Source organism: Lynx rufus, unplaced genomic scaffold, assembly GCF_022079265.1.
Source record: "Lynx rufus isolate CCGP_SWC_20201006 ecotype Redwood Valley unplaced genomic scaffold, mLynRuf1.p SCAF_33, whole genome shotgun sequence".
Lineage (NCBI taxonomy): Eukaryota > Metazoa > Chordata > Mammalia > Carnivora > Felidae > Lynx > Lynx rufus.
Window position 1 is genome coordinate 1427593 of NW_025814849.1, and position 18491 is coordinate 1446083.

The 18491-nt window shown below is 50.3% G+C and overlaps 1 protein-coding gene across 1 annotated transcript in view; it reads left to right on the forward strand.

Annotated features, from left to right (window-relative positions):
* The first annotated feature begins 1869 nt into the window (after positions 1-1869).
* The window catches only part of LOC124522018 (transmembrane protein 132B-like), a 47680-nt gene continuing 31058 nt past the window's right edge, over positions 1870-18491 (forward strand). Inside the window, exon 1 of the mRNA XM_047093191.1 lies at positions 1870-1902. Coding sequence (XP_046949147.1) covers positions 1870-1902 — 33 coding nt within the window. The remainder of the gene's footprint in view (positions 1903-18491) is intronic.

Here is an 18491-nt window from a genome sequence, read left to right on the forward strand (position 1 = left end):
TATGTTAGCAATCATCCTCCAAGCATGTGGCCCCCTGATATACATCTGAAGGATCTCATGGCTGAGGGTTTACTAAACAGCGATAAATGACCTTTTCCTAACAACGGCTAGCCCCCCTCAGGGTCCTGGAAACCTTGTCTCCAAGATTCCTTGAAGACACATGCTGTCCCTAACCCCCTCCCAGCTTGAAAGTATATAATCAGTCACCCCTCACAACCCCTGTCACGGGCCCTGTCCCCGTGCTTTAATGAAGCCACCTTTTTGTACCAAAGACATCTCAAGAATTCCTTGGCTGTTGGCTCTGAACCCCAGCATTTCCACATTAACATAAATTTAGAATTACATATATATCTTAGTAATTATATGGAAGTATTTGAAGTTCTATAGAACATATATATATATGTATATAGCTAGCATTTACAGGTGGCTGACTGTATTATAAAATATTTTGAATGTAAAAAATGATCTTCCAATTTAAAAAATTTTGTCGGGAGAAAACTGAGCCACCGAGATAGTGAAATAATGCAATTATTCTGATTTATGGGGTATATTGTCTATCTCACCCAATCCAATCTCTTGCCTTCTGAGAGAGAATTCTGAAAAATTATTTTGCTAAAATAAGTAACTCTTCTAGTTCACCTGATTTATGTTTCTCAATAAAACCCATATATTTTTTCTACTAGGACCTGAATTTATTATTTCTTTTACTGAGGCAAAATTTATTTGGGGGTCTTAAATTTGCTCAGCTTAAGTTAGTATTGGTCAGATGCTGAACACTGGGTGAAAATTCAAACCCGATCATCGGGGCATCCTGGATTTTTCATTTGTTTCTGTCCAAAGCGAGTATGACAGTAACTTGCTCTCATGGATTTACGTTGAGTGGGGAGTTGGGATAGCACTTTTGTGCTGGTGGAGACCAGGGCTGATCCTTGGGAAGAATCCAGAATGAGCGATGCTTGCTTGAGAGTGGAGGGGCGGGTTTTCTGAGCCCGCTCCGGGAGAACCAGCCCACATTGAAGCAAACAAATGGAAAGGGAAATCTCTTTCTGTGAAACAGGGACAGAAGCAAGAGAGAAGTCTAAAGACAGCTGTCGAGGTGGCAATGGATCCGAGGCGCAAAGTGACAAGAAAGGCAGAGGAATCTTCCTGACGGCCAGCGTCTCCCAGTTGTAGAGTTTGGAGCCCATGGTTTAGGACAGCGCTCGGCTCCCTCCCCACAGCACTGTAATTTCCTTCAGCACATTTGTCAGAACTATGATCTGCCAATTCAGAGAGAGTGATGGCAGCTCGGGCTTCTGTCTCCGGCATCCCTTCCAAGGCTCCTCTTTAAACTTCTATTAGCCTGTTCTTTCCTGCGTCCTCCAAATATGGAGGGTGCATGAGACACATCTGGTCTTGGCAGCCATTGTGTGAATTCCTCTTTCCAAACCCACCGCCCCTCTTGTGATACAGGCTAGGGCTTAAGCTCGAGGCAGAGGGCGTTGACGCCTACCCGTCTGGCTTTAGACTTGGCTGGGGTCTGCTCACTGTTTTGAGTGTGAAACACTCTATCCAGGGACCTGCAGGGGATGTGACCCTAGAGGCCAGGGGCTTGCTGGAGGCATGTTAAGTCTTAGGGATGGAGCGATATCATTTGCTCAGCTGCTGTGGGAGCATTTACTGTGACAGGGCACAGGATGGTTCTTGACAGAAGGAGGGGACTCCTTGTCCTAAAATGCTGACTACCTCTGCTCTCTGAGGAGAGGAAGGACTGAAATGACTTAGCCTGTGATTTTGCTTGTTTTTTTTTTTTTAATGGAATCTAGTCACTATAGACTGAATCGTGTTCCCCTCTCCCCAAATCCGTAGGTTGAAATCCTGACCCCCGATATGGCTGTATTTGATGATAGCGCCTATGGGGAGGTAATTGAAATGAAGTCATAGGGCAGAGCCCCAGCTGATAGAATTATAAGAAGAGACACCCAGGTGTGTGCGTTCTCTCTCTCTCTCTCTCTCTCTCTCTCTCTCTTTCTCTCTCTCTCTCTCCCTCCCCGCTCTCTATGTCAGAACTTGGGAAGAAGGCAGCCCTCTACAATCCAGGAAGTGGGCCTCACCTGGACCTTGATCTTGGACTGCCACCTCCAGAACTGTGAGAAATACATTTCTGATGTTGAAGCCGCCCAGTCTGTGGTGTTTTGTTATAATAATCAGAACAGACTAAGATACTCAGAAAGGACATGTGTGAATAGATAGCTGGAACCTATGTCTGTGAGAAAGAGGTACGTCCTTTGGTAGGTCAGATTCAGTCTCTAGGCCTGTGTTCCCAACTTTCACATGAAAGGATCAGACCAGTGGTTAATCAGTCCATTCATCCATCTATCCACCCCTCCACCCACCCACCCATCCATCCATCCAACCACCAAGACATCCATCCATCCATCCATCCATCCATCCATCCATCCATCTATCCATCCAGCCACCCACACATCCATCCATCCATTCATCCATCCACTTTCTCTACAGATCACACTTAGTCCCCAGTACATACTGGTCAGAGTTGTTTACTGAGTATACTGACTATTGTATACTGCATATAGCAGAAATTCTGACTCTAATTAGTTTTAATTAGTTTTCAATAGATTTTTATGGTGATCAAGAACAATAAAGGTTTACATTAGGGTAGTATGATTAGTTCCTGTTTATTAGAACAAGAAATAGGTTCTTCTGTCTTCAAAAGTTATCTTTGATTAACTCTTACCTCATAAGCTTTTGTAGGTCTGAATCCCAAAGTAAATTTATAGGTATTTGTTTGAGTCTGTCACCCGACCAGAGTCTGGGTGATGGCTGTTGGCTTCCAGAATAAACCTGGGGCAAGTTGGCCTTGATGCTTTTGCGTAAACTAGAGTGAGCAGCGCCCTTTGTAAGCACTGAGGACACGGGGTCCCTGCAGAGCGGGGGCCACACTGCCATCGTGCCCCGCGCTAGCCATCTGCCCACATCTGTGCCTCCTTATAGCACAGGAATGCCAACAAGCATCTTGTCAGCTACACTGCCACGGTGGCCACATAACAGCGTTTATATGTGAAGTCATGTCTTAGCCCACACTCAGAAACAAAGAAATACAAAATGATTGATCCCAGGGAGCAGATGGGAGCCAGCTAAATGTAAAAGAAGAGGGAGAATAAACTAGAAAGGTATTTGGTTCAATTGACCCCCATCTTTTCAGGACAACCTTCACAGATGTGCAGTTTCTTAAGGTGAATTGGAAAAAATGGACCCAGATCAACAAGCCCATAAGAAAAACGGCTGTTCGTCAGCCGGCTATAGAATTCTGGGTGATTCTGGGGCAAGAACAGGACATGACAAATTCTTAAAGGTTCTGCCACGATCTCTAATATTTATGACCCACTTCAAAAGCAGCTACTGCGGCCACATGTGTCACAGGCTGGGTGACTGCAGTTGTTCTGTGTTGTTAGTGGTGAGTGAGAAGGGGAGACAGGTGAGTGAGAATGTCCCAGACAGTGACGTTCTCATTGAAGACATAATCCTGTCACTGTGGATAGGAGGACTGGCGATTCACCATGATGTGGAGTCCTGACTACCAAGGCCATCAGTGCTATAAAATAATGGAAATATAAGATAGAAATAAAATTATCAGGTATAATATAAACATAACATAATATTAAAGAATAAAATGCTTAGCCTATAGTAAGCAAATGAAAATTAATAATACAGGTCCATTTTAGGTCTGTATGCTTTAAACACACACACACACACACACACGAAGAGAGAGAGGAGAAGGGAGAGAGTTCAAAAGTTTACCAGGAACCAGCCATGAGCACCAACCAGTTCTGGGCATGCGGTCCGGCCGTGACCGTGCCTGCGGCTGCCAGGGACACAGGGGGGAGTGGTTGCTACACCTGTTCCTGCACAGTATGGTCCTGATTCTGGCACTTTTCATGGCTGTGATTTTACTTTCTCTCAAGACGACATTTTCTTATTTTTTAATGTTTTTATTTATTTTTGAGACACACACACACACACACACACACACACAGAGTGTGAGTGGGGGAGGGGCAGAGAGCGAGGGAGACGCAGAATCCAAAGCAGGCTCCAGCCTCCGAGCTGTCTGCACAGAGCCCGACGCAGGGCTCGAACTCACGAACCATGAGATCAGGACCTGAGCCGAAGTCGGACGCTCAACCGACTGAGCCCCCCAGGCGCCCCCAAATCTCCTTTCGAGAGCTCCTTAGAGGCGTGGGCAGTGATGGGTAGGTGACGGCTTGTAGGCAAAACGTACGTGTGCCTCCATCAGCCAGCGCCCCTTTGTGTTTTGGTTATGACTTCACTTTTTATTTTAAAAGATGCTTATTCTGGAAAAGTCAAGCAGCATAGACGCTTGGCAACAACAAAGAAAAAAATCACCTCAAACCCTAAGATCCTAAATTCTGCATTCTCCGTCTCGGAAGACTGTCATTTCTTCAGTCCTCACCCCACAGGGTGGCTATAAATGGATTCCCGAATGAATGGGGATAATGTGCTATAAAAACGCACCAGCACCCTGCATGCTGTTTTTGTAAAAATGTGCCAAATTTATTTTCACTTATTTAACAGGAGAGGAAGGATCCAAACGAACGCTGATGAACTCCAAACCTTTCCTCCTTGGAAAGATGGATCGGGCCTTTTGTGATGAGGCCTCAGAGGTCACAGAGTGTAACTTCTACCGGAACCACACGTCTGCCCAAGATCAAGGACGGGAAACCAGTCCCACGCCGCGGGATAACGAGAGCCCCGTGTCACAGTGAGGTTATGTGGACGGCGTCCTTGCAGGCATTTTTGGTAAATGCAACCCATAGTGGGTCTCACCCGGCATCTGAGGCGCACGCTTATAACACTAATACCCTCGAGGGAAGTAGCCTGTTCAATAGGAGGCGGAAGAAACTGTCGGGTTTTTAACTGGGAGCAGGAAAACTTGGAAGGAGCTCGGGCAACTTGGCTGCATTTCCTGGTCTCCCCGGAGCCATCATCTCTGTCTCTGGAAAATATTTACCTTCGGCCGAGAAGGCGGCTCAGTCGTGGACGGGGATGGTGAGGTCCCCACCTCTCTCTCGGGGGGGAGGACGGATTTCAGAGGGAGCCGGTCACCCCGCTCGGCAATGAGCTGCCCGGGCCGTAGGAAACCTAATGGGACAGAACACAGTCTAATTTTCTGGGAGAGCCGCACAGCCTCCCTGCGATTTTGCATCCAATAAGAGTTCCCATCTGGGGCTCCCTCGCGGGCTGTTCGAAACTCCCGTGTAAGAGGCAGCTCGGTACAACCAGGCTCGCCTTGGCACGGGGACGGGCTGCGTCTGGGCAGGTGATGCTGGGGCGCCCTGACGTTGCTGTCCCGCTGACTTGCCAAGGAGGGAAGGCACCGGGTGCCCCAAACAGGGTCCCACACGGTCGGCGGAGGTCTCTGCTACAAGGTGATGCCGGATTGCTGCAGAGACAGCGAGGTGCCGACATTAAATAGATACAGACCCCCGCCCAGACCCGCCTGGCCAAAAGGATGACAATATTGGGGATTCTCGTTACTAACACACGGCTTGAGAAACGACGCATGGCCACCGCGGGACGGATTGGCTTCCGGACGCACTCTTTCGTGTTCTTTGCTTAGTTCCTTTATTACCTGTGTTTATTGTCTAGTAAATGGTTTGAAATTAGAAAAAAAAAAAAAATCCCGAGAAGGGACAACGTTACAATGGGATAAATCCTTCGAAGCGAATGTAGATCAACAAAGTCAACGCCGGAAATTTGCTTTTCCAAACGACACCGGGGCTGAAATGGGACTTGAACCCCAGCGTCTCCAGACCCAAGGTCAACGTTGCCTCGGCTGCCTCCTGTCGAACCTGTGATGAACCCACGTGCTTAATTGTCGGTCATCGGCCTTGCAAAGGTCCTGGGGAAGATATCCTGCCACTGAGATGTCCCCCGGGATTGGGCATGATCACTGATGGAGAGACTCCTCTCCGTGCCTGCCCCAGGCTCATGGGAACCGACCGGTATATTCACTCCGTCTGGCTCAGTCCATGACCCTGAGTCCGTCCGTGACCCTGAGTCCAAATCCACTTGGAGAGAGATGGAGACAGAAAAGGAGATAGTGCAAAGCCCTAGATTCTCAGAACACTGAGGATCCCCCAGTGGGATGAGCAGACTCTGATGTGGTCAATGCCTCCCTGGGACTTTGCAGCAGGAATACTGATGAAGATGGAAAATTGCATGCTTACAGCCACTGGGAATATTTTGAGCCAGGCTGCGACGTTTAAACTGAATGCGATCTCTAAACATAGCACATCGATGTCCCCAAACCAAAGCGGCCCATCTGTAGCAGAAACAGCAACTTCTACTTAATGACGCTTAAGCAGGAGCACTGCCAGAATGAGCCTGCCTCGAGCGCACAGCCACTCCGTCACTGGAAGCTTCCCGACGCTGCAAGCAGAGGGTGGCCGAGGCGAGCAGCAGACCCTCCAGCCTGGGGTGATGTCTGGAAACCCGGCTGTTCGATCCTGAATGGAGACATCTGGTCCAGTGTTAGCTTGATCGTTATCTGTCCCCAGGCAGGGCAGTTTGAAGAGGTAGGTATGCCAGAGGACGGGCGGGAGGAGACGCACCAGACCACCGTGCGTACAGACCGTGCTCCTGATGTGGGCAGACCTGGGTTCGAATCCCTGCGTTACCGCCGTGCGACCTTGGCCAAATCTCCGAGCCTCTCTGAGCCTCTGTTTCCCCAGCTGCCAAGTGGAGGTGACTCTGCTGGGAGAATAAAGAGGGAGCAGAGCCCTGCGTGTAGTCAACGCGAGATAGTAAGAGTTACAGCAGCACCAGCCGTAGGATCTGGTAAAAGTGAATCCACATTATCCTCTGGGAAAAACTAACTGAATCCCAGCCGCTGCGGCGTCGTGCAGATGCGACAGTGCCCCCTCCAGGGTTCGTCGTGATGATCGCTCACCTGGTGAACAGGTGCCGATGGGGACGCTGAGGCTCCGAGCTGAAACGACTTGCCAAGGTCAGATGGCGACATGAGCATCCACTTTGCGGCTGCTCTATGGTTCCCTGCACCCCAACCGGGACTGTGTGCCCCTCCTTGTCCTCCAAATGTCCCCTCCCCCCAGCAGTTGCAATTCAAAGGCTGAGAGTTCACAGACTGTGTCTGATTGGGATGGAGACCATCTAAGCAATTGGACCCCCCTAGTCCTGGGTCATTATCTTGCTCTTCCCAGAGTTGGGGGTGGATTTGCTGACCTTCACTCAGCCAGCCAGGAGCTGAACGGCCAGATCACTCACTTCACCAGGGTCCTGGCTCTTTCCTGCATCACCTTTGCCTCCCAGTGGGGAGGAGGGTGACCTCTGTTAGGAGGTCTTTGCTGTGTTTAGTGCCACGGACAGTTGTCCTCAGGGGCAGGACGCACACCTCACTGTCAGTGGCTGAGCTCTGTCATCTCACACGAGGAACAATTAGGCATCGTTTGGACAGAAGCCGCTTGCATTTTGTCCAGAAGGCTTATTCTCATTTTCCCAGTATATTCAGTTCTCTCCTCCCAGGCGGTGACTCATGGCTCTGTCGTTTCTATGTGAGTTCCAGCTGGAAGGACATCATTTGTAGCTCTCGTGACAAACGGCCAACATAGCAAAATGGATGCATGGCGAGCCGGTGCGTGAACAACGACGGCCAACGTCCTTAGTAATCAGAGCAATGGAAATTGAAACTGTAAGAGATACCTTTACACGCCCATCGGAATGGGTATAATTTAAGAAAAGAATCCACCTTTTCAAGTGTAGGAGAGGATGTGGAGAAACAGGAACTTTCTAGAGGGGAGTAAAATGGATGGCCACTTTATTTATCTTTTTTAAAGTTTATTTCTTTGTTTTTGAGAGAGAGAGAGAGAATGGGAGAGAGGCAGAGAGAGAGAGAGAGAGAGAGAGAGAGAGAGAGAATCCCAAGCAGGCTCTGTGCTGTCAGAGCAGAGCCTGATGTGGGGCTTGAACCCACGAACCGTGAGATCGTGACCTGCCTGAGCCGAAATCGAGAGTCGGACGCTTAACCGACTGAGCCACCCAGGTGCCCCTGGATGGCCACTTTATAAAACAGTTGACTTAATAAAAAACTAAAAATAAAAAGTTAAACATAACTTCCCTATGGCCCAGGCTTTCCACTTCTTGGTATTTGCCAGTATTTACTAGCCTGGTTCCTGAACGTTGGTAGCAGCCTTATTGGTACCAGCCCATGGAAAGGGCACGAATGTCCACCAACAGGTGCATGGGCAGCCACGTGTCCATATAAGGAAATAGCACTAAGCCGTCAGAGGAAATTGACTACGGATACATGCTCCAACATGACGGGTCTGAAAATAATTGTGCTAAATGAAAGAAACCACACAGAACACGGGTGATTCCGTTCTTAGGGAATTACAGTATATGCAACAAACCTATGTCAGAAATCAGACCAGCGGTCGTGTGCAGATTGGGGGAGGGGTGCGGGGCGGGGGAGGGGGTAGGCGGAGGGATGATCATTGTTCTCTTGCTTTCGGTCATGGTCTTCCAGGCTAACACATAGGTCGCAACTTAGAAAATATTACGTTTCTTAAATATACGCATTCTGTTTTATAGCATGTATACTTCAATAAAACTCTTTAAAATCGTCCTTGGCACGTGGTAGATATCTGATAAATACCGTTGGTGAGGCAATCGCACTAGAATTGGGGCAGGGAGAATGATTTTACTCCCCTCCAACCTTTGTCCCTCCTTTCTTCCCCTTTTGCTCTCAAACGATGGGAACACTTGGGGAGGTCGTGGCTTCTGCCTTTCTTCCCCTTTTGCTCTCAAACGATGGGAATACTTGGGGAGGTCGTGGCTTTTGGGACACTTGTCAGTGGTGACCTTAGGTCCCAGGTGTCCTGCTGATAAGAAGGGAGAAAGGTCCTGGGGCCATTCACTGTACCTGTACTCTGTAGACATCCTACTTCTTCTTTTAAATTTTTTAAATGTTTTTTTTTTTTAATTTATTTTTGAGAGAAAGAGAGAGAGCAGCAAGGGAGGGGCAGAGAGAGGGGGAGACACAGAATCCGAAGCAGCCTCCAGACTCTGAGCTGTCAGCACAGAGCCCGACGTTGGACTCGAACTCACGAACCACGAGATCATGACCTGAGCCGAAGTCTGACGCTCAACCGACCGAGCCACCCGGGCGCCCTGAGGGAATGAATTTCTGTTATTTTTAAGCCACCAAGCTTTGGATAATTTGTTGCAGACAACAGAGAAATGTTGTACAAACGGAGATCAGACTTGTACCAGGTGCTCATTTGTGCGGGGCCTCTCAAGACCACGGACAGAGCCTGGGTCTTTCCGTAAAGGCAGGAAGTCACTGTAGGGCTCTAAGCAGGGGGCTGACATTATCTACCTTATTTCTACATAAAACCATTGAATCTGCAAGTCTGGCTACTGTGTGGCATCGGGGTGGGGCGTTTCAAGCCTGGAAGGTGGGCGGCAGCTTTGGAAGCTGCTGTCCTTGTCCTTGTCCACCGTGGCTGGGGCCAGCGTGGCAGCAGGGGGCGTGGCTAGGGTCCTTCTTGAAGCCCAGACCTGAGATAGTTCCTCTAGACCTGAGCTGATCCGAGAACAGCTTGGGGATTCGGGAGCAGGCCAAAGCTTGATGGTCACTTACATTTATTGCTGCTGGTGTACATTTAAAGTTGCTTTTGGCCAAAAGCCCCTCTCACATCCTGCAGAACTGGGGAAGGACATCCCAGGGAGGCTCTCGTCCACCGCGTCACCAGCAGGAGGACTCTGTGTTTGCTCCTTCTCTGTCGTGGAGAACAAACACACGAGCGGCCCAGTCTTCCAAAATGCACTTGCACTCTCCCCACTCCATGGGGGGCAACACACACACACAGCCCCGTGGAAACTTTCAGAGACCCCGGATTGTGCCGTAGACTCCACCTCAAAGACCCAGAGGAAGCACTGGTGTGACAGAAGGTCTTGTGTCCTGACGTGGGGGGTGGGGGGGGGTGGGAGGACACATTTCATGTCTTGTTCGGATGTTGACCTGCCATGTAAAACTACCTCCCTATCATGGCTCTCTATTTTAGGTACGTGTATGGGAAATTCAGATTCGATTGACTGTAGTGCTGGCCATTGCTCAGCTAACTCTTTAACTCCTTCAAACAGGAGCAGCTGTTCATTGGCTGTACATTTAGAGCATCCAGTACCTACAGAGGAATATGAGAGTGTGGACTCTATTGCGGGCGAGTGTAGACATAGGGAGGGGTGAAGATTTGCAGCCAGCTACTTAATATACTATTGGAATATATCGCCCAGTAACCGACCGCTCAGGATTTCGTTGGCCAGAGCACCTTGCTAAATGGCTGAAATATAATGTATTTAATCAACTCCTTTCTTTTCTTTAAAAAAAACTTTTTTTAATGTTTATTTATTTTTGAGAGAGAGAGAGAGAGAGAGAGAGAGAGACAGAGAACAATCGGAGGAGGGGGCAGAGAGACAGGGAGACACAGAATCCGAAGCAGGCTCCAGGCTCTGAGCCATCAATACAGAGCCCGATGCGGGGCTCCAACTCGTGAGCTGCGAGATCACGACCTGAGCCGAAGTCGGATGCTGAACCGACTGAGCCACCCAGGTGCTCCCAATTTTTTTTAGTATTATAAGCAATATTACAGGCTTATGTTATATGTGATATGTCTTTGTCTAGTCCTCTTGTTATTTCTTTAGATTGTTTCTTAAAATGAAATGACTAATATTTTCACAAATATTTTTTTTTAAATTTTTTTTTTCAACGTTTATTTATTTTTGGGACAGAGAGAGACAGAGCATGAACGGGGGAGGGGCAGAGAGAGAGGGAGACACAGAATCGGAAGCAGGCTCCAGGCTCTGAGCCATCAGCCCAGAGCCCGACGCGGGGCTCGAACTCACGGACCGCGAGATCGTGACCTGGCTGAAGTCGGACGCTTAACCGACTGCGCCACCCAGGCGCCCCTTCACAAATATTTTTAAGATTGCTGCTACCTGTTTGCCAACATGTTTCGCAGAGAAGTCGCAAGACTGGTTTCTCATTAACAGTGTGAGAAATGCTTACTCATCCTGATACTGGGCATTGTCAACTTGTTTTTAAAACATACTTGCTAATTTGATGGGGAAAATGTCATATTGTTTTTACTTGTGCTTCTTTTGTAACTTGTAAGTAAGGAACAAATTTTTGTACTTACTGATTTCTGGTAATTACATATTTGACTGGTAAGTGGGACACATATATCATCATCACTTGAGCTTTTTAGAAATAGTGTGTGTATACAGGCTGCGTGGTTAGCAATTCTTCTATTATGTCTCATTAATTCATTCAAGAAATAATTACTGAGAGCCTTCTATATATGGTAGGCATGATTCTAGGCGCTGGTGATTTCATAATGACCAAATATAAAATTCTCTGTTCTCTGGGCGCCTGGGTGGCTCAGTTGGTTGAGCGTTGATTTTGGCTCAGGTCATGATCTCACGAACTGTGAGATCGAACCCCACGTTGGGCTCCGTGCCGGCAGCATGGAGCCTATTTGCGATTCTCTCTCACTCTCTCTCTCTCTCTCTCTGCCCCTCCCACCATCCTCACATAAATAAATACACTTAAAAAAATCTCTGTTCTCATGGGACTTGGCATCTTCTGGGGCAGAGAGAGATACAGTACATGAGTAATGTATGTGGTATGTTAGATCGTGAAAAGTGTTCAGAAAAGAAAGACCAGGCATAGTGTCTGTAGGGGTAAAAGGAAAGCTTGCAATTTTAGAGAGAGTCCAGGGAATTTTTCTCCAAAAAAATGAACATTCTTTCCATCTGAGTAAAGACGAAAGGAAATGTGTGAATTGGCCACAAAGACACCTAGGGATTCCAGGAAGAGGGGACAGCAAGTGCAAAGGCCCTGAGGCAGGAATGTGTCTGTGTTGGATTGAGGGAATCATGGTGGGTCTTCATGGCCATTGAAGGACTGTGGCTTTTTCTTCGCAGGAATTAGGAGCCGTTGGAGAATTTGAGTAGAGGAGGGATTTGTTTCGTTACACATTTTTAGAGGCTCACACTGGGTGCTGGTTTGAGGACATACCAAAGAGGAGCAAAGGCAAGGTCGAAAGTGTCAGGTGGGAGGCTGCTGGAATAATCCGGACAGTGGATGGTGGGAGTGGCTTGGACCCAAGAGCTAGCAGGCCAGCGACGGGCAGGACTCCGGTTTTCAGTGTTAGAAGGTGGAGCCCACAGACCGGCTGACAGATTCACGTGATGGTTCTGTTTGGTTTGCTTGGGTTTTTTTTTTTGTTTTTTTTGTTTTTTGGCTATTATCATTTTTAAAATTTTATTTAAATCTAAGCTCGTTGATATATAGTGTAGGAATGATTTCATGAGTAGAAGTTAGTGGCCTGTCACTTCCATATGACGCCCAGGGCTCGTCCCAACAAGTGCCCTCCTGATGCCCATCCCCCATCCAGCCCATCCCCGCCCCACCTCCCCTCCAGCCGCCTTCAGTTTTTCCTCTGTAGGGTTGCTCCTCTCAAAGGAGCGAAATACCCCTTTCTGGGTGTTTCCTCCAGCCCCCTCCGTTCTCGAGTCACAGATAGCCTTGTTTCTCTCCCCGTTTGCGTCAGTAATGGTCCCTGTGACGTGACGTCATGCACGAGCCCCAGAGTCGTTCACAACACCGTCGGACAAGAATGACCTTGGAGATGTCCTCCCCGGACAGAAACGAGAAGCATTCATGATTCCCACAGTGGAGAATACCGTTGTGTTCTGGCGGATGTCACCCCCCGTGGCAGGCTGGCCCCGGCGGGTGGAGGGCGGGCGGGGGATGCCCCGCTGACACTTTGGTGACCACAGGTAGGACGCTGTCCCTTCCTCGGCTGTGTCCTGTCACATCCGTCAGTTCCGAGCCACAATCTTGACCTCGGAGCTTCTCAGCCTCAGCAGGGCTGGCGTTTTGTGCTGGATAAATCTTTGCCCAGAGAGTCTGTCCCGTGCCTTGTGGGACTTTTAGCAGCGTCCCTGGATTCTGCCTGCCACATGCCAGAGACGGTCCAGACCCTGTCGATGTGCCCGGGAGACACGCTCACCCGTGCTTGGCGACCCCGACCAGGACTAAGCTGTGCCCCCGAGTCCACGAGATCCGGATCTGTTGTAGCCCGACTAGGGAAAGAGTGACTTAACCTCCTCACAGCGGCAAACAGCCATCGTCCTCTCCCCACCTGGGCCTGAGGTGAAGGGCACTTCCGGCTTCCTGCTCTCTCCTCAGTCACCGACCCTTCTTTGCAAGGTCCCTGTTGTCCCTGTAGTTGGACAAGAACATCCTCTTGGGATGTGGGTTCACTTGGTAACTTCACTGTTGTTTTTCTTTACTCCTTTTTCTTTTTTTTTTTTTTTTAATTTTTTTTTCAATGTTTTTATTTATTTTTGGGACAGAGAGAGACAGAGCATGAACGGGCGAGGGGCAGAGAGAGAGGGAGACACAGAATCGGAAACAGGCTCCAGGCTCCGAGCCATCAGCCCAGAGCCCGACGCGGGGCTCGGACTCACGGACCGCGAGATCGTGACCTGGCTGAAGTCGGACGCTTAACCGACTGCGCCACCCAGGCGCCCCTTCTTTTTTTTTTTAATTTTTATTTATTTATTTTTGAGAGACAGAGCGAGACCAAGTGAGAGTGGGGAGGGGCAGAGCGAGAGGGAGACACAGGATTGGAGGCGGGCTCCAGGCTCTGAACTATCCGCACAGGGCCCGACGCGGGGCTCGAACCCACACACCGTGAGATCGTGAACTGAGCTGAAGTCGGACGCTCAACCGACCGAGCCACCCAGGCGCCCCTGGAGGCAGGGGTCTTAGGTAGGCAGTTCCTAGGTAGGAGGGAGACATAAGGCCTTGGATCTCAACCCACCTGCTCCAGCAGCTGTGCCCCCTCCCCCTGGTGTGAACACACCCCCAGGTGTGCAGGTCTGAGGCCTCCGATGGCCCTCTACCCGATGCGCCTCCCCCATGCGGCCACCATCCGCCTTACCTGGTGCGGCCTTGTCTGCCAAGCTGGGCAATATTGATTCTTCAGACGAGAGGTCTGGATCGGGCTTCGGTGGTCCTGGGTTCGACTTCTGCCCCTTACTGTTTTAGCTAAATGACGCTGGAGAAGTCCTTTCTCTTCTCGGGGCCCCTTCTGATTAAAACGAGTCATTTCAATAAGACTCATGTTTGTCACTGGCGGGTTTTCATAGCACAGGCGATGGGGCGCGTGCACGTGCTTGAATGTGCATCTCCACGTGCGTTTATGTGCGTGGACACCGTGTATGCGCGTAGCTCTAATTAAAACGCATTAGGAGGAAGTGAGGGGACGCTGGCCCATCGGACGATATTTTGCAATGCCCTTTGCTCACAGCAAGGCTTGTGAGTTGAGGCCTGAGCTGCTTTAAAGAAAAATACCAAGCTGGTGACCTTTTGAAGAGACGCGTAATAGCACAGGGCGTGTCAGGGGGTGAGCGTGTGGGGGGTGAGGGGTCTCTGTGCCTCCCTCAGACCCAAGGCCGAGCTCCCCCCCTGCCACTGCTCCCCCGTGGTGTCCACATGCGCGTGCGGGAGGAACCGTGCTCGGGGTCTCGGAGGCGAGCCCCGAATCCCACGGGGGACGCTGTGCAGGGAGGCCCCTCCGAGGCGAGGGGACGGCCCGAGTCTCGGGCTGCGGGATCCCTCTTGCGTCACCACCGCAAACACACACCTTTTCCTTGTCATCAGTGTATTTCGTCTTCAGCCGCCTCTGGAGTGGCCTCAGCTGGCCTCTGCTGTGGAAACTGTCTCTTTCAACTTTTACAAAAAAGGAGGTGGGGGGGGGGGGGAGAAAGGCAATTAGCACAGTCCTTTGAAGAATTAAGCAGCAGCAATGCTGGCGGCTGAGAGAGAGAGAGAGCCACAGACGGCTTTATGAATTACAATTCAAGCTGAGAAACCCACCGGGGTCTCGTAAGGCGATAACTTGTGGAGTATCGCTTCCCGTGCCTGTTTCTTTAAAATCTGGGGTGCCCCCGGGAGAAGTTCTGGTGCGGGAGGGCTGACGGTCCAGACACGAGATAAGATGCCACGCAATCGCGAACATGGGGAAGGTTTAGAATAATCCACAAAACAATAGGAACCTGCCGTGTGGCTTTCTGCTATCAAAGTACATCTGGGTCTGGGGGAGACAGACAGAGAAGCTTAATCTGAGTCCGTGAACGTCCAGAGGCTGTTCAACTCGGTGTTTGCATCACCCGAGACATTCCCTGGGTCCCACAGTAGATGTATGCCACCCTCGCCCCCAGATCCACAAAGAACACCGAGAACAAGCTTCTCTGGCCGGTTTTCTTTCCCCCTCCCCTCTTCCCTACTTCTCTCCTGACTTTCACAGACAGCTAATGTCCCATTGGCCTTTTTTGTTTAATTTTGCCTCCCTTGGGCTTCCCCTAAGCCATTGGAAGGGGTGGCTATTAGCTATGCTTTTGTCTCTGAGCAACAGAATAGCTGAGTCATGGTAGTTAAACAGAGCAAAACAAAATGAAATCGGGGCTTATTCGTCTCCAGGGCAAGAGGCCTGGAAGCTTCTGTTTTGGCGCCATGGTTCTATGATATCGGGATCAGAGTTTTTGAGATTCTTTAGATCTTTTCCCCATACTTGTTGCCTCATGGTGCCAAGATGGCTGCTGTACCTCTCTTCCGGATGGGGCTCTGCCTTCCTTCCTATGGTGGGAGCGGGTTTCCGGGCCGCGGCCTTGAGGGGTATGTGGCGCTGAGACCATGGCGATGTTGCGGCGATGCCCGCTGAGGCCTCTCTGTGAACCCCAAGATACTGGCAGGCGGGGCCCAGATCTGCTCCTCCGTCCCCCAAGACAAGCCTGGATGGGAGCGCCCCTGCCTGTTGCACCTGCTGCCTGCCATCCGGGGCGCTCTGCCCCCTTCTCGGCCTCTCCCTGCCCTCCCTCGGCCCTGCTTTCAGATTTTACCCGGGGAGCTCGAGAGGGTTCAAAGCCACAGATGATGAGACGTGTCGGGAGGAAAGCAAAGGCAGGTACTGTCCCGTTCCCCATGCAAAACACCACTCCTCACGTTAATCTGTTCAGGGAAGGCATGGAGTTTTCTTTGTTTCATAGTAGGATCCACTCACACCAATTCTCCGAAACCATTACCCCAGGGACCTTCTTCCAAATGTAGGTTAGAGGGTTGATGTCTGGGAGCAGCAAACGGAAGACAGAGGCAGAGACACTCTGGGCTCCCTGCTCCCGCCCAGACGTAAATCTACAGGAGAAGACTGGTGCCATCAGCCCATCTGTTCGATGATCACCTCCCCACCCGAGGCCGGGCAGGCATCGCAAACCACCTGTCAGACCTGCGATCCTCACAGACCCCGCGACCCGGCCAAGCGACCCGTTCTGGACAACGGCGTGCTGTGACCAGCGTTGGAGAAGAGAAGGTACAGGTTGCCTTCCCTTTCCCTCCTGATCATAGACCAGGACCATTTTCTGGAGTACAACCTTTGGAAGCAAAATACTGAGACCTTCCCATAGGATAAAAGGCTGGTGATCATACTTCTCATTAAGAAGGGGCGCCTGGGGGCGCCTGGGTGGCTCAGTCGGTTAAGCGTCCGACTTCAGCTCAGGTCACGATCTCGCGGTCCGTGAGTTCGAGCCCCGCGTCGGGCTCTGGGCTGATGGCTCGGAGCCTGGAGCCTGCTTCCGATTCTGTGTCTCCCTCTCTCTCTGCCCCTCCCCCATTCATGCTCTGTCTCTCTCTGTCTCAAAAATAAAAAACTTAAAAAAAAAATCATGTTAAAAAAAAAAAAAGAAGGGGACCCTGAAAATGGTTGCTTGGCAACTTGAGAGTTCTTTGGGAAAAAAAAGAACCCAAATGGTTCCCCCAAACTACTGAGGTATCGTTTAGAGGATGAGGAAGTGTTTTCTCTGGATGAAGGCAACGGCTGCCATGTTTCCTTTGTGTTCTTCTAGCAAGATCAACGCCAGACCGTTCAGCGTGAGCCCTGCTTCCTGTAGCCTTAAGAAGGGAGCCCCCTGGGGTGCCTGGGTGGCTCAGTCGGTTGAGCGTCCGAGTTCGGCTCAGGTTGTGATCTCACGGTTCGTGGGTTCGAGCCCCGCGTCGGGCTCTGTGCTGACGGCTGGGAGCCTGGAGCCTGTTTCAGACTCTGTGTCTCCCTCTGTCACCCCACCTCCCCGATCGCACTCTGTCTCTCTCTCTCTCTCTCTCAAAAATAAATAAACATTAAAAAAAAAAAAAGATAGGAGCCCCTTCTGTGCTCTAAGACTTAGGCAAAGATAGGAGAGAGCTGACTTGGAAGTAACACTGGAAATCAAAAACAGCCTTGCTGTCTGTGGGCCGACGCTTATGCATTTGTGCTCCGAGTCCTGCTCAGAAGCGCTGGGCAGCACGTCAGAATTGCTTTGCACGATCATAATTTAGCAAATCGTCTACTCTCTATATCAGGCTGGCTCAGTAAATACGTCTCCTTTCTGTTTCGTCTGAAGAAGAAACATCGTGGCGAATAACTCTCACAAAGGGAAAAAAAGTCACCCTGCCCATTGTTCAAATGGCACATAGGAAGGACGGCCCCTCGAGGACCCCTTCTGAGGGCACCTGCTTCCAACGGGCGTGGGAGGGGGCTCGGCGTGGAGGCCACCGGTAGAACACACGATCTGGTTTTCAGAGACTTTGGTTTATTGCTACCCTCTTGTAACCTTTCCTGAGAGATTTCAATGCCAAAGCCTTGACGGAAAAAGACACAGTTTTCTATCAGATTTTCCCCTGCTGACACACAGACCGCTTTTCTTTGTGCCTAGCTGTTCTCCCCCAAAAATGACTTAACCGATCACACTCTCCCGAGATGAGTTTTTGCTTCTTGGCGAGGGGGAGGGGACCGTGGCGGGCTCAGGGGCGGGGCGGGGGGAGGGGGGTGCATTCAGAATTTCTGCCACGGAAAATGTGGTGACGTTTCTCATTTCCCCAGCTCCCCTCCCCTCCCCCAGCTCTTTACCAATTCACTCAAGCACTGTCTCTGCTCCAGGTGCTATATACTTGGTTCTAGGCGTAAACAATCAAGTTGTACCCATACTCACTTTCAGGACTTGTGCAGGAGAGCCGAGACACAGGTATGCAAGCGATGTTCCTATATGCTAAGGGGCGGTACGTCTCCATGTTTAAAGAGAGGGCTGACTCTTCCAAGAGGGGCACGTTTCACCTGGGAAGGCTTGAAAGTAAAGACAGTATCGGAATGGGGTTTTGAAGGATCGGTAGGAGTTTGCCAGGAAGAATGAGGAGCCGTGAGTCATGAAATCAGTAGTTACTGTTAACAGCACTAACTGTGCCCCACACGTGCTTTTTACATGTTTCAAATGCCTTGTCACTATCAGCCGTTCAACAGTGTGAGCGAGGGGCCCCCGGGTGGCTCAGTCGCTTAAGTGGCCGACTCCTGCTCAGG